The sequence below is a fragment of the Phalacrocorax aristotelis genome, chromosome 7, assembly GCF_949628215.1.
Source record: "Phalacrocorax aristotelis chromosome 7, bGulAri2.1, whole genome shotgun sequence".
NCBI lineage: Eukaryota > Metazoa > Chordata > Aves > Suliformes > Phalacrocoracidae > Phalacrocorax > Phalacrocorax aristotelis.
This window is the reverse complement of record NC_134282.1, coordinates 52,156,974-52,172,262: the sequence shown is the minus strand read 5'-3', so window position 1 is coordinate 52,172,262 and position 15,289 is coordinate 52,156,974. Positions and strand designations below refer to the sequence as shown.

The following is a 15,289-nucleotide window of genomic DNA, read 5'->3' as shown; positions in this document are numbered from 1 at the left end:
GTAGCCTGTTTTGCCCTGGATTTATTAGAGGGGCAAGAGAAGAGCGATGGAGACAACCATGGAAGGGTGTGGAGAGGGAGGTGCTGTTGTTCCATCGGTTATCGCAGTCCTCTCGTGCTGCCTCGTCCTTGGTGTTGCCTTGGGGGAGCATTAAGCATGGCAGAATTTGCATAAATATATTATGGCCTTGTAATTACATACCATGATGAAAGCATGGAAAAATCCCATGAGAGCCAGGCAGGGCCCCTGAGGGTTCATCCAGGCAGGGCACGCATCTGTGAGGCCACGGCTCTGCTGCACTGATGGTTTGGTTGGGAAACACCAGCCTTAGACAGCTGCAGCCACAGCCAGAAAGATAAAAGCAAGTTTGGTCTGGGCTGAATCCTTCCCTGCAAGCCAGGAGTGCTACAGCCCTGCAGAGCAACAGCCTAGCTGCATCTGGGCATGGGGCAGCACCTCCCTCGTCCCCTCCACCCCACAGGTTGGGGCATTGTCCACCTTGGGTGGATGGAAAGCAGCCGAGCATCTCCCAGAGCTGCAGCACGGCCGGTGGCACTCAGCGCTGGAAACATCTGGGACTCTGCTTATGCTGCTCCATCCAACGTCAGCCACATGCCGGAGCTTCAGCAAGGGATGGCCAAGCCAAGAGAGGTTGCGCAACCAGACTGTTCTAGAGACTTGGTTTTTGCATGTACTCACGTGTCCCAGACCTGCTCCTGAAGTCACACACGTGTTTCCTGAGCTTGTCTTGCAGGAGCCATGCTGGGGAGGAGACACCTATGCTGAGGAGCTTGCAAAACCCTGCGCAGAAATGCCTGTGGCTGCGCTTGGCTGGAGCTAATGCCTGGTTTCTGTAACATAAAAAAAATATCATCTTTTGCCTTTTGCAGAAAACCGTGTTTCTTCACCCTGCAGTGCGACCCATGGAAACCGCTGCCAGCACGTGCCAAGCAGCCGCCGCGGGACCGGAGCCGCCTGCCGAGGCATCAGTGCTGTGCCAGGGACAGGCCGGCCGTGGTGGGGGGTGGATGCCGTCTGGGGAAGATGGATTCCTTGCTCTCAGTCTCGGCACCTTTCCCACATCTTGTCCTCATCACCATGGGGAAACGCGGCCGAGCTCTGTTTATCTCACAGGCCTGGGGCCTCTTGCTTGCCAGGCGCTCCTTACCCACCGGATAAACATTCTACCATTTTTTGGCACGTGTCAAGTGTTTTTTCCTTTTCCCTCGTAAACATAAACAGGAGTCGGTGCAGGCCACCACCCATTATTTTTTAATGTGACACCTTGATCGATGTTCCTCTTGTACCGCTCCCTCTGGCAGCGGGGCTGGCAAGGATTACTAACAGGCAGCCCAGGACGCCACCAGCGCATCCCGCTGGCCACTGGCCGCCCCGACGCCCATCCCCGTCCCTCAGGGACGGCTCCCGCCGCGCACCGCACACGCTTCCGTGCCAGGCTCCTGCGGCAAACCAGCAGCACGGCCCCGCAGCGCCCGGGACTGCGTGCGTGGGTGGTACCCACTCGCACGTGGCCGCTTCGTGCAACACCCGAGGCCCTGAGCCGCGACAGGCTGCCATGAGTTACATGGGAATCACGTGGCTGCAGAGGGAGGAAGGTCCTGGGGGGGTTAAAGCCAGCCTGGGGCAGGCAGGGAGCTCTCATTAGGGGTTGTTGCTAGATCTTCCCACAGCTCTAGTGAGACACAGTCACATTTCTTTGCAAGGTTGGCCCTGCCTCTGCAGCTCTGTGCTACCCCAGGTGTCCAAACCAATCCATCTGGCTTTGTCCCACAACCCCTCATCCCCTCAGCATCCTTATTTGACCCCTGCCAGAGCCAGCGCCGGGGCAGAGGCGAGCAGGCAGCGTGGGCAGCACGGGCAGTGCGGGAGATGGCACAGAGCCGAGTCCTGCCCCACGCCTGCCAAATGTGGGAACCCCACGAGCAATGCTGTGTTTGTCCCAGACCAAGAGAGTGCCAAAAAGCATCCCCGAACTCATTGCGCTGAGTGCCTGGGCGCTGTATCACCATCTTCAATGCTCACCAGCCTCTATTTGAGATCTGGACCCAGGGCGAACCCCTAACATGGATGGTGCCGTGCTGGGATGCAGCGCCCACACTGGGATGTGGTACCCTCACCATGCCCTGCCCTGCCACCAGCAGCACCCTGCCAAGCCGTGGCATTGCCACCAGCCCCGGTGGCTGCTGTTTCACCAAGGGTTTGTGTTTACCATCACCTTGTTAAGGGATTATTCAGCCTGTGGTTTCCTTGCTCGTCCGATCTGTTTTTGCTCGGCGGACGGTGGCTCGCTGCCATCCCCTAAGCTACACGCCGGGCTATATAAGCGACCTCGCCGCCTTGGCTGCGGGGAGGCTCGCATGCAGCCCGGCTCAGCAGCGGCGCAGGGGAGGCTTCGGTAAGCTGCAACTCTCTCTCTCTCTTCTTCCCAACTGGCTGCAAATCCTTTAACCCACGGCTGACAAGCCCTCGACTCACCCCCGGACCGCAGCTCGGCTGGCGGCTCCGCGGTGAGAGGACGAGATTCTCCTTAACTAGGGTTTTTATGGTTTTTGTAGGTAAGAGCAAAAAAGAGAAAAAATCCAACCTTGCTAAGTTTTTCCCCTTCGTCGCAGCTAGCAGTTATATAATTCTGCTGTGTTATTAAGGCGGCGTAATTAAGAGCGGCTGTGATTGAGGGTGAGGTGGAAATTAATTGATGGGCAGATGAAGGCGCAGAGGCTGCGGGCTGGAAAACATCAGTGGGAATGCAGTTCTCCACGTCCCGCTTCTCCCCTCCTCATCCCAGCTAATGGGTTTGGGGCAGGGTTATGGGGACAGCCGGAGCGAGGGGCTCGGTGGGGGGAGCACGGTGCTTCGCTCATGCGGGGCTGTTTGATCTCCCACGGCTCCGTCCTGCGCCGGCTCCCCCAGCCCCCTGCCAGAGAGGGGACGCGGGTGATGCCGAACCCTCCCCATCACTGGGATGTGGTCCCTGGAACCCCCTCTTTCCCAGCATCGCATGTCCCAGGGAAAGAGGGACGTATCCCGTTCCAAACCCAGCACCGAACAAGTCGCAGCCAGCTCCCAAAATAGCTGCTGAGTGGGAAACAGGCTTTCAGCCTGGATTAATTTTTCCTGGTTATTGTCTGGCTGCAAGTGCATGACCCCACCGTAAACCCACAAAACACCGCTCATGTGTTGCTTGTTATTTTTGCTTGACTGGGCTTTGCTGAGCCATAATCAAAGTATTTCCTAGTCCCACATTCCCTGGTCTCGGAGGGGATGGTTAATACTGCTTACAAATAACAGGGTGTTCTCGCTGCCGGCTGCTCTTTGTAAGCCTCGTTTTATGGGTAAACTGAGGCACAGAAAGGCTGAAGCAATATTCCCCCCCCCAAGTTAATTAATTTGGGGTGCATAAAATAAAGCACCTGTAATTCCAGCTGGTATCACTTGGGATAACACCAGCTCCATCGGTACCTTCAGAAATTAAATACCCCAATGCTTGATGCCACGGGGCTAAGGGACTCACTAAAACAAGACCTGAAGTCGCTGAGCTGGGGAAGAGCAACACAAAGCCTCAGTCCCTCAACTCTGCATGCAAAAATGGAAAATATTTGGCTTCTTGCTCATATTTGCAGCAAAGGCTTGGCTTGTGCACGGGATTTTCCGCTTTCAGAGGCACTCAGGAGCCTTCCCCCTCCCCATGCTCCCGGGATGTACTGGGACGAGCCTCTATCCTTACACCAAACCCAGTTTGCAGGCAGAGGGTTGGAGGTGTGGAGATGTCCCTGCTCACGTGGGGGACACAGCAGGGTGCCAGGGGCCCCATGGAGCCTCGTGGGCTGCGACAGCATCCCTGCAGAAGTATTTAAGCTGTTAAGAGGTGCTTTAAGGAGATACCATTACAAAGCAGTGCTCTGCAGAATAGATTTGGGCTCAGATGTGATGGAGAGAAGCAGAAGGGATGCGAGCGCAGACACTGCTGCTCCCTCCTTGGGGGGTAGGTGGCGGTGGGTGAGTGGGCAGGGGGTATAAGCAGCCCTGCAGTGTGTTTTGGATCAGCCTGGAGAAGATCCCTGAAGGCAGCAGGACCCTGGGAGAGCCTTGACACAGCCAGGCTTGTCTCTGCAGGTCTGGGGAAAGCGCGACACGGCTGTGGCTACTCCAAGAAGCCCCTGGTCACCTCTGGAGATAACAATGATCATGGCAAAAGGATTGATCCTCCTCCTCTTCCTGGGAGCCACGTCCGTTTTAGGTGAAGGTTAAATGTTTCTATTCCCGTCACCGTGCTGTCCCCTGCCTGCGGGCACACCAGCATGAAGGCACGTCCGCCAGCGGCCGCTGAGCCAGCAGACACAGGCGCGACAGCGATGCCGGGCACTGCTCTGGGTCAGCGCGGCATTCACCCAGCCAGACAACTTCCAGACGAGGTCTGGCACCCGTGCAGCCCCTGGAGCACAGGCAAAGCCCGTCTGTGAGTCAGGCAGCCTCTGGTTGACTGGGGATGAGCCCCCCTGCCCACTGGGCGTGCTGGGACCATCCTTGCCTGCTGCTCCCAGACCCCGCGGTGTCCAGCCCACACCCCAGCTCCCCTCTGCTCCAAGCAGACCCGCCCTGGCCAGTGCCTTACCCATCGCCCGAGCATGAAACAACCCCAGCCTCAGAGCCAAGCCGTTGGGAAGCAGCGACATTGCTCTTCTCCAGAAGATGCTCAGGAGCAGCAGGATCTGTCCGCTGCTGCCCCTGGCGCATTGCACGTACCAAAGTGCTGAGCGATAAGCAACCTGCCCCCCTGCTCCAGCAGGTCTTGCAGAGAAAACCTGTTTGCAGGCTCTTTGGATTTGTTTTCCAAGGCTATAGAGGAATTTTGCCCTGAAGTGCTCTGGCCAGACGCCCAGGGATAAGAACAGGGAGAGTCAATTTGTCGCTGGGGAGAAGCCCAGGAGCCCTGCTGAGCCCCCAGCAGCTGGGCACAGGCGAGAGCCCGTGCTGGCCAGCTTCAGGCTTAGCTCCCCAGTTGAAATGGGACCAGTCCCAGCAAGCACCCCAGGAACCAGCTGAGATCACCAGGTCCCCTTGGGCACGTGGGCAACCAGCAAGTGCAGAAAACAGTCCAAGTCCATGTCCCATAGTGACCACTCTCATTAGGTCCAACCTCATCCACCTCGGGTTCATTTCTCCCCACGCAGTGAGAGGCAGGATGTGTTTTATATCTCCAGCTATAAAAAGATTATTTTATCTGAGCTGCTCCAACACAGAAAGCACAAAAAAGCTTTTCTTGGGCACTGAGCAGATTTCGCATCATACCTGAGCTTCAGCGATGCTGTGAGAGAGCTCCATCATCCCCTTTACTTGGCATCTCCTGCATCATATCCCACAGGAACTCGGATCAGCAGCCACAACCCAAAGGGAAATCTAAAAAACTGAGCCTAAGGATGCCAAATCCCTTCAATCTAATTAATTTACTTTTAATCTAATTTAATCTCTAATTTATTAACCCTTAGGTCAAAGGCTTCTGAAACCAGCCCGCAGCAGGATCCAGATAGGACAGAAAACCTTCAGCCCGCTGGTAATGCTCAGCTTGGAGAGTAAGTTATTTCCCCGCTCGGGCAACTTTCCCTTGCTGGGATAAGGGGTGTTTGCACACGTATTATTGTTTTTCAGCCTTAATTTACAACTGAACAATATTATCTGAGTAGATGAGGATGTTTAAGCAGTGGAATAAATGTTAATCATCCACGACCTCCTGTAGGGTTTTGGCTATCGCTGACACATGCTGTTGGCTCCTCTCCTGGAAAAGTGAAGGTCAAGTGCGTGACCACAGCCCCAGGTCCCGTGGGAGGCACGCGCGGCCCCTCGCCCAGCTGGAAGGGCGAGGAGAGCCCAGGGATGGGCAAGCACATGCTGCAACCTGCCATTCCCCTGCCCAGGCGTCCCCACGCTCGGGGCAGTTTGCTACCCCATTGCTTTAGGATTAAAGCCCATGGGGCATTAGCTACCCGTAGAGCCCGCTCTGCTTGTCAGTCCCCAGGAGATACCCCGACCCTATAGGATTTACTGCTTAGGACTCAGGATTTAAATTCCAGGAGGGACTGAAAGGGATGGACGTGCTGATACCATAGCCGAGGCATTAGGGGATTTTCCCAGCCTTCTGTCCCACTTGCAGCAGGTGTCTTAGCTGCTGGGGAGAACCAAAGCACCAAAAAACCACGACACTCAGAGAGAGGTCTCCTCCGCCTGCTGAGAGGTATTTTTAGGAAAACTACCTGGAAAATTGTTTTCCTCTAAAAATGGATGGCACAAGACAGGGATGCTGAGGGCTGGGGCTCGCAGAGCAGGGAGTGACTCCTGCTTGACTAGGGAGAAATAGAGCAAAATCTTGAGATTTTGACCAATGCAACTGGAAACTAGTGTCTGCCCTTGGCAGCAGTGAGCTGTAAACTCAGTTTTTGCATGCAGGAGAGAGTGTGCCAGACCTGGCTGTGTTGAATAGCCGGGCTCAGTACAGCCAGGCTGGTGGGAGAGACCTGTGCTCGGCCAGGGAGCAGGCAAACCCTGCCCGAATCACCCCATGCATCCTCTGCCCGCAGGTACGAGGAGCAGCTCTCACCGGGGAGACCCGACCTTCACCTACGCCAGACGCAGTACGTTCCTGCCAGCCGGTGCTGCAGGGTAGCCCTGTCCCTCCCCACGTCCCCACTAGCGCTTGATCTTTGGCTTCTCCCTCATCCTCCGCTTTCTGCTTTTTCTGCTGTCAAGGTGCTACCCAGAGCCATATAATGCTGGTTTCCTCCACAGGATTCCCCTCCTCTTTTCTTATCATCTTCAGCCCTGCAGATTAAAAAAGCTGATCCCAAACAAGCTTAGGATCTTACTGAGACCCCGCTTTAACCTGTTGCACATTAAATTTGTGCTCAGGGCAAGTACAGACAGGCATTTATCCACATGCTGCCTGGGACAGGACCATGTCCCCAAGCCCAGCCCCTCCTGCATCCCCCAAACTGCTAAATAAGGTCTGCGGCTGCACCACCTGGGATGCTGAACCGGAGATGCCAACATGCCAACAGATTAAAAACTCGCCCATGCAAGCATTTGCTCCAATCCAGACATGACACTTCCGTGGCTGCTCTCATTTAAACGGTCTTTTCCAGCCACTTGCTTTTGTCAGCCAGGGGTTCATTTTCAACCATCATTATTCAGTTAGTCCAGCCCTGTGCCTGTCTGCCTTTCTAGGAAATAACCCGACCTGGTTTCTTACAAATCGGGTGCAGGAGTAGGTGTGGGAGACGACACAGCACGTTTCCAGGAGACCTCATTTTTAGAAACTTTAGTCACAAGCGCATCCTCATAAACATTATTAGAACATTGTCTTTTAAAAATAAGCCCAAACCACAGACTTGGAGTGTCTCTCATCCATTCAAAGCAGCTTCAATTAATACCATCTAGTAGCCCAGTTACAGAAATTCCTTTAAAAATCTAACCACATATTAAAGTCTCAGTAAACCCTCCCTGTTTTATAACAAATCAGCTGGCCCCTAAGATGCTCAGCCTGCTCGGTAGCGTCTTAGGCTTCTGTTTGCACACAGTAAAACTGGTGCTCACAATAGGGGACACACGCTTCCCCTGTAGAGAACATATGTTGACGTATGGTTAAAGACATTCAACATGATCATACCAACAATTTTAACCTCTTTGTTTTGTTGAGTTTTTCTTTATTTAACCACATTTGAAACGCAGGCGAGCATTGCCCCTCAGACAGCATTTAAATGACAATGTGCGTTTGATTTCCTTTAAGCCAAAGTTATTCAACACTAAGCATGAGCTGCGTGCACTTTGCTCCCCTCCAGTTTATCTTAATCATCCTGAATTCAGTAGCCTGCAGGGAATTAAGTCAGAAGCATTCAGGCGCCTCCTCGTGCTTTATTTCCCAGCTCCCTGAACGTGCTTTGAGTTTGTGTAATCCATGTGGTGCGTAATATCCCAATGCATAGTCTGAGCTTTATAGAAGCAGCTAAAAAACCAACTGCCCGATTTCGGGCAGCTGTATGTGTACCGTGCGTCTCAGTAACACACCACTGATGTTATTCAAGGTCCACTCGTGCAAGATTCAAAACGGTTTTTGTCTCCATGGTCGAAATGGAGCGAGTGCTCAGGAAAGTGTGGCCAAACCGGTGTACAGAAGCGTACCAGATCCTGCCTAGCTGAGCGCCTCTGGGGCGTGCACTGTAATGAAGCAACCGAGGAAGGGCGGCTCTGCATTGGACATGTTTGTTCAGGTGCTCCTATAACCTCGCTTACGGGCAGGGGACAATGTCCTGGTCTCACCACTGCGTAGGCGTTGCACTCCCTTCACTGCCGTTTTACCGTCTGCCTTTCCCTTGCCAGAATTTCATGGTGCTGATGCCTTCCAGAGCAGGGCTAGGAGAGTACTAAGGGAGCAGAGCACGGGGCGTTTATAGCCAAATAGCAGGCTGAAGGGAGGGATCCAGGTATGGGGAATCATTAGGGACCCGTAAAGATCCTGGGAATATAGGAAAAAAATCCCCTTAATCATGTTGTAACAGCAGCTCTCAAGGTGGAGTCAGCGATTGCAGGCAGCTGCTTCCATGCAGTCTCCAGGAAGGAGAACAGTTGGGAATATTGAATTGCCATAGCCCCTGCTAAAGGGGCTTCTAATTAATTATATTATTCTCATAATCCCCTTTTAAATAGTCCATGTTTTCTCCAGGAAAGTTGTTTCAGGTTTTCCCCTGATTTCTTCCATTTATTTCCAGCTATAAAAAAGATTATCAGGTAGCTGCTGTACTGGGATGCTCTGTGATTGTAAAAGGAATGACCTGAACCCTTGCATTGGGAAGAGACAGAGATTGTTATTTAGGATTCATCACTAATGAAAACATCTCAGAATCACTGTTTGGGAGACCATTTGTGAAATCCATCAGATAATGCTCATCTGGCAATTAACCGACGTCTCGCCCAAGCCAGGATACCATCGAATAAGGGGAGACAGCTTTTAAGAGAGACCAAAGTCATGACTTTTGGGCATGAGTTGGTAACAGAAACCTACAAAGTTTAACGCATTTGGATTTGTAATTTTGCCGGGGTTGAGCTAAGAGCTCACATGCTGATCTGGATTCAAATTTTCCTGAAATTCAGCCCTTTGGGGAAGGTAAATAACAGTTCTGAGCTGTAATTATATCCACGTGGCTGCTTTCTACTAATTGTCAGGTTCAAAATGACATCGTCCCTCTGTTTCTAATGCACAGCTGTTGATAATCAGTAGAAATATGTTTTGGATACAATTTATTCCTTATGCAGTATCTGCCTTATTGCGTTTAAATTAAAAGCAGACGTGAGACCGTGCCGTGAGCATTACGGGGACTTGGGGCTGCTTTCTGACCCACGTACCTCTCCTCCAGCCTGCAACATCACCTGCCCCATGGGCCGCGTCAACGCCGACTGCGACGCTTGCATGTGCGAGGATGCAACCCTGCACGGGAAAGTCTCCCTTGAGGATGGATCACCCGCTGCCGATGCCCGGGTGTACCTGCAAGCCAAGAAACTCAAGCTGTTGACAACGGCTGATAACAGGGGCATGTTTAGGATCCCAGGAATCTGCCCTGATGGCAAAAACATCCTTAAAATAAAGAAGGCTAAATACGCAGCAGCGACTGTCACCGTGCCTAAGAGCAACAGAAGAAACCTGGCGATCCAAGTGCAGCTGCAACGATCAGGTAGCCCCAGAGAGGGGGGGAATGCAGGAGGCTTTATGCAGGAATCAGAAATGAACCGTGCTTTTTAGGAAGGGAAGAGTAATGAGATGGCCTTTTCCTCCTCCCGCAGGCAAACCCTACATTTTCAGGAGCCCCGAGGACAAAGCGAGGAGAGTGGGACAGAGCGTGTCACTCTGCTGCGATGCCCTCGGGAGCCCAGCCCCGGACCGCTACCTCTGGTAAGGAACTCGAGTTTGATCAGACAGAAGTCTTACCTGTCCCACAGATGCGATTTTTACCTCATTACCGTCTCCATAAAGGCGGTTTTCTAGCTACAAAACAGGTAAATATGCTGAGAACTGGTTGTTGGAAATGATGGTTTCCTCGAGATGTGCAGAGCTGCTGTTTCTTGCAGGTCCGGTAAGGTCATCTGCAGAGGGACTTACTGGAAAGAAAAATACAAATAGTTTGAAAAACCTCAGCAGGCACAACTGGCAGCTCTGCTTGCCTGCCAGCCGCCCAGCAGCCACATCTCAGTACTGCCAGGGGAAGGGGAATAACTTTTAGACTGCAAGTGGGGAAACTGAGGCAGGCGGCCTGGCAAAATCCACAGGGCAGGATGCAGGATTAGGCCGTCCCTCTGCTCCGGCCAGGCGGTCAGTCTCTGCCTCTTTAACTGCCTGCCTCTTCCTGGCAGGTACCACAACGGCTCACTGCTGGATCCCTCCTTATACAAATATAAAAACAACCTGATTCTGAAGAACCTGAACAGAGACCAGTCAGGAGAGTATTTCTGCAAGGCCAGCAGCGCCGGGGGGTCGGCAAAGTCCCAATCTGCCAAGCTTGCTGTCATAGGTAAGAGAAAATGTGCACGATGCTCTCCAAGCAGCTGGGGAGGTGGCAGGGCGCAGAAACCAGAAACTGTGGTACATGTGGGAAGGAAAAGTCACAGAAGAAAAATATTTGGGGGTTATTTCATGCATCCGTTAGCAGATGAGATTGCGTGAGTTGGTTATGAACCAGATGCTCTCTACAAACCGGAGCTCCGGATTGCAGGTGGTCTGCCAAACTCAGTCTGCTTGTTTCAGCAGATTTCTCACTGTACTTGCTGCCTGACGTGTGAATATTTCTGTTTGGGGTGTGTTGGTTTTTTTTTTTTAAACCCTGAGACACATTTTGGTCTGTCCATAGCCAAAAAGCCAGGCAGCTGCAGAATATCTAGCTGAGGCTGGGTTGGATAGCAATGGTGGGTATTCAGGAGGTGGGATGCTCCTGCAAACAGCACCGCTCTTAGTCAGGTACCTAAAGTTAAAGCTGAGCACCTGCTTGACTGAAACGGAGACCAGACGAATTCAGCTAACCAAAATCCCGCAAAACATCTGTTTCATGGCTGTGAAAACCTCACTGTTATTTGAAGAAATGTTTAGCTCTGAGGGTTTCAGACCACATAGCAATGACTGTACAATTATTTCATGCTGCTCATTAAGAAATCCTATTCAACAGGAAGACAAGAGGCAGCCTGCAACTCCCAACCCCAAAGCCACCTCATCCGACTTCCACATGACTGCTTCCAAAGGGCAACCAACTCCTTCTACTACGATGTGGGCAAGTGCCCAGCGAAGACCTGCGCAGGGAAGCTGGATAAGGGACTCCGGTGCAAGGACAATGTTGCCTATTGCTGCGGGGTGTCCAAGATGGAAACCAGAGACATCTCCTGCAATGGGTACACGCTCCCCACCAAAGTCGTCGTAGAATGCGGCTGCAAAAAATGCACCGAGACCAAAATAACAGTTCGAGGCAGAGCCACAGCGGCAGATAACGGTGAGCCACTGAGGTTTGGCCACATCTACATGGGGAACAGGAGAGTGAGCATGACCGGCTACAAGGGAACCTTCTCCATCCACGTCCCTGCAGACACAGAGAGACTGGTTCTAACTTTCGTCGATCGGCTGCAGAAGTTTGTGAACACAACAAAAGTTCTGCCCTTCAAGGAAAACGGAGGTGCTGTGTTTCACGAGATCAAGCTACTAAGAAAGAAACCCCCTGTTACGCTGGAATCCACCGAAACCAACGTGATATCCTTGGGAGAAATGGAAGAAGATGATCCAATTGCCGAATTAGAAATCCCTCCCAATGCCTTTTATAGGAAAAACGGAGAAGCCTACAGAGGCAAAGTGAAAGCCAGTGTGACATTTCTGGACCCAAGAAACATCTCAACGGCCGCTGTGACACAAAGCGACCTGAACTTTGTAGACGAGGAAGGAGACGTATTCCCACTCCGTACATACGGTATGTTTTCCGTGGACTTCACTGACGAACAGGGCATGGAGTCTCTTAATGCAGAGGAGGTGAAAGTTCATTTGGATGCTGCTCAGGTCAAGATGCCAGAGCACCTGCAAGAGATGAAGCTTTGGTCACTGAACCCGGAGACAGGATTATGGGAGGAAGAAGGGGACTTCAACCTAGAGAAAAGCAGACGGCGCAAAAGAGAGGAGAGAACTTTTTTGGTAGGGAACATGGAGATCAAAGAAAGGCGACTTTTTAACCTGGATGTCCCTGAGAGCAGACGGTGCTATGTCAAAGTCCGGGCATACAGAAGCGAGAGATTTCTGCAAAGCGAGCAGATCCAAGGGGTTGTGATTTCTGTTATAAACACGGAGCCACAGCCAGGGTTTTCCTCCAACCCCAGAGCATGGGGCCGTTTTGACAGTGTGGTGACTGGTCCCAACGGCGCCTGTGTGCCCGCCTTCTGTGACGAGCAAAACCCCGAGGCCTACACAGCTTATATGTTGGCAAGCATGGGGGGTGAAGAGCTCGAAGCTGTGCCCTCTGCTCCCAAACTCAACCCTAATGCTGTTGGGGTCCCACAGCCATACCTCAACAAGCTCAACTACAGGAGAACAGACCACGAGGACTCTAACACTAAGAAAACGGCATTCAGCATTAACATGGCCAAGCCAAGCCCTAATTCCCCAGAAGAGAACAACGGCCCTATTTATGCCTACGAAAACTTAAAAGAATGTGAGGAAGCGCCACACAATGCTGCTCACTTCAGGTTTTACAGGATAGAGGGAGACCAGTACGACTACAACACCGTTCCCTTCAGTGAAGATGACCTCATGAGCTGGACCGATGACTACCTGGCATGGTGGCCTAAGCCCATGGAATTCAGGGCCTGCTACATTAAAGTAAAAATAAACGGACCGCAAGAGGTGAACGTAAGGTCCCGTAACATGGGTGGGACGCACCCGCGTACCATTGGCAAGCTCTACGGCATCAGGGACGTCCGCAGCATTCGTGACTCTGAGCAGCCGAATGTGTCAGCAGCCTGCCTGGAGTTCAAGTGCAGCGGCATGCTCTTCGACCAAGACCGCGTGGACCGTACGCTTGTGAAAGTGGTCCCACAAGGCAGCTGCCGCCGAGAGAGCGTCAACAGCATGCTCCACGAGTACCTGGTGAACCACCTCCCCATGGCTACAAACAATGACTCCAGCGAGTACACAATGCTGGCTCCTCTCGACCCGCTGGGACACAACTACGGCATCTACACTGTCACTGACCAAGACCCGAGGATCGCCAAGGAAATCGCCCTGGGCAGGTGTTTTGATGGCACGTCCGACGGTACCTCTAGAACTATGAAGAGCAACATCGGCGTCGGTTTGACTTTCACCTGTTCGGAGAGGAGCGCAGCAGAGCAAAGCATCTTCCAGTCTCAGAGGAACTCGGGCCAGCAGTCCATACTGGTTCTGCCAGGGCAGAGCCCTGCATACCAACGGCAGCCGGCAACCCGCCGAACCACCCAAGGCAGGATCCCGATGAGAGGCCAACGTTCTCCCACATACTAGAGCTGTATAGGAGCCTTGATAAAGTCGCTCGCACTTGATTAAATATAATTTGAAAGTAATATCTACCTGCTAATAACCTAATTCAAAGCTGGTAGGTGTCATTATTTTTGAGACATAATTAAAGTGCACTTTTTGGTTTTTTCCCCACCAGAAAGGAAAGGCGTAAGGCAAAAATTAGGGGCCAGTAGCGGTAGTGGGTTCATGTCTTATTAAATGCATCCATAAAAATCTTCTTTCTGCCTGACATTAAACAGCTTCACGTGATAGCCTAAAGGGAAGACTAAACACATAATTCAATTAAGTCATGTACATAAAACATTCTTCTGTTCCGCATCTGCAGACTTTGCCAGCCCAAGTACCTGTACAGTAGTTGGTAACATGAAAAGGAGTAAACTGATTTCCTCATACTGAATTCAACTGCAAGGTTTTGTACTTGAAATGTAAGTATTTTATTTATTTCTAGCTTGTTTTAGAATGACTGTATTCAAGCTAAACTACCAGCAGCTGCATTTCTAAAAACTCGCGTGCTCGATAGCGTGGAGAAGCCATGCGGATTTGTGGGCTACACGTGGATAAATCTAGTTTTCTCTTGCTTCTTGCATTATTTGACAAGAAAACCCATGCTCTAGGATAGCGTAGGTTAATAAAAAAAAGTCATTTTGTAACTTCGACAATGCCGTGTTGCTTTCGTGTTTGACATGCCCAAGTAAACCACGTGTAGAGCTGACCAAATAACCTGAAAAATCTCACCTTTCTGTTCACAAACAGGTCACAGCTTTATCAACGTGACACTGATCCTGGGTAGGGGTGAGGAGTTTGGTGGGTAGCTGGTGCTCCCCCAAGTCCAGGGCTTGGCCATGGCGTGCTGCAGTCAGGGAATCTGTCCTCAGCTCAAGATGTGGAGAGGCAGCAACAGTGGTGGGAGAAGCAGAGCAGCAGGTTGAGGCAAGGGACGAGACCGCAGCAGGGCTCCCAGAGTGGGACAAGATGGGGGGAAGAGAGGGTTGGGAACCCATGCTTTCAGGACAATAGGAAACCAGGCAATGGGAGGTGCAGAGACAGGGAGGAGACAGCCTTCTCTCCACATTCAGCAGCAGCGAGTAGGATGCTGCTGGGCAAGATGATGCTCTTAGCTGAAGGTACAGATGGCCACAGAATGGGTAAGACAGACAGACAGAGATCCACCTCCAAGTGACCTACCAAGTCGCCCTATCAAACCCCCACTACTTCCAGCATGGAATCAAGGACCTCACCAGAACAGAAGACATCCTGTGTTTACACCCAAACACACCACTGGCAATAAGTTTTTGGGGTGCAGGCAAGGAGCAAGCCTCCAATGCTGACATTTCCACTGAGAGATCAGAAAAAGGTGGCCAGTGCTACTGGTTGAAAACTGGAATTCAAACACGTGCTCAAGAGTGGATTTCCCTCTCCCACCCGATCCCCTCCTAGGGGTATGAAGCCAGTTCTAGGTCTATGTTGTCTTACCTACAGTCCATTAAAGGCATGGGGAATCTTTCAGCAGCCTTTAGCAAGCTTCAGAACAGGTTCTCAGGTCTGACATGGGGCATCCCAGGCATTAAACACAGAGCTGTGCAGGACTGAGTGCCTATGCAGCCTGAGTTATGCTTAAAAAGGTAAAAAACAACCACCTTAACAATCCATGTTTTTATGCAAATTGTCAGTTATCAAAGAGAAGCAGGAAAGGAAGAGCTGTGGAATACTCTG

General features: G+C 51.8%; 1 protein-coding gene across 1 annotated transcript; it reads left to right on the top strand.

Annotated features, from left to right (window-relative positions):
• Nucleotides 1-2,372: 2,372 nt before the first annotated feature.
• CILP (cartilage intermediate layer protein) lies at nucleotides 2,373-14,284 on the top strand. Its single transcript, XM_075100728.1, has 9 exons — nucleotides 2,373-2,416; nucleotides 4,135-4,258; nucleotides 5,508-5,591; nucleotides 6,594-6,647; nucleotides 8,094-8,279; nucleotides 9,423-9,737; nucleotides 9,847-9,955; nucleotides 10,414-10,571; nucleotides 11,220-14,284. The coding sequence occupies exons 2-9, from the start codon at nucleotides 4,201-4,203 to the stop codon at nucleotides 13,559-13,561; spliced, it is 3,306 nt and encodes a 1,101-aa protein (XP_074956829.1). The 5' UTR covers nucleotides 2,373-2,416; nucleotides 4,135-4,200; the 3' UTR covers nucleotides 13,562-14,284.
• The last annotated feature ends 1,005 nt before the right edge of the window (nucleotides 14,285-15,289 follow it).

What these genes read in the sequence shown, in the direction of transcription:
- CILP (XM_075100728.1), top strand. Translation starts at nt 4,201, where the DNA reads ATGATCATGGCAAAAGGATTGATCCTCCTCCTCTTCCTGGGAGCCACG. An exon ending in CATTGGACATGTTTGTTCAG is followed by an intron (nt 8,280 to 9,422) that starts GTGCTCCTATAA and finishes CCTCTCCTCCAG; the next exon opens with CCTGCAACATCACCTGCCCC. An exon ending in TGCCAAGCTTGCTGTCATAG is followed by an intron (nt 10,572 to 11,219) that starts GTAAGAGAAAAT and finishes CCTATTCAACAG; the next exon opens with GAAGACAAGAGGCAGCCTGC.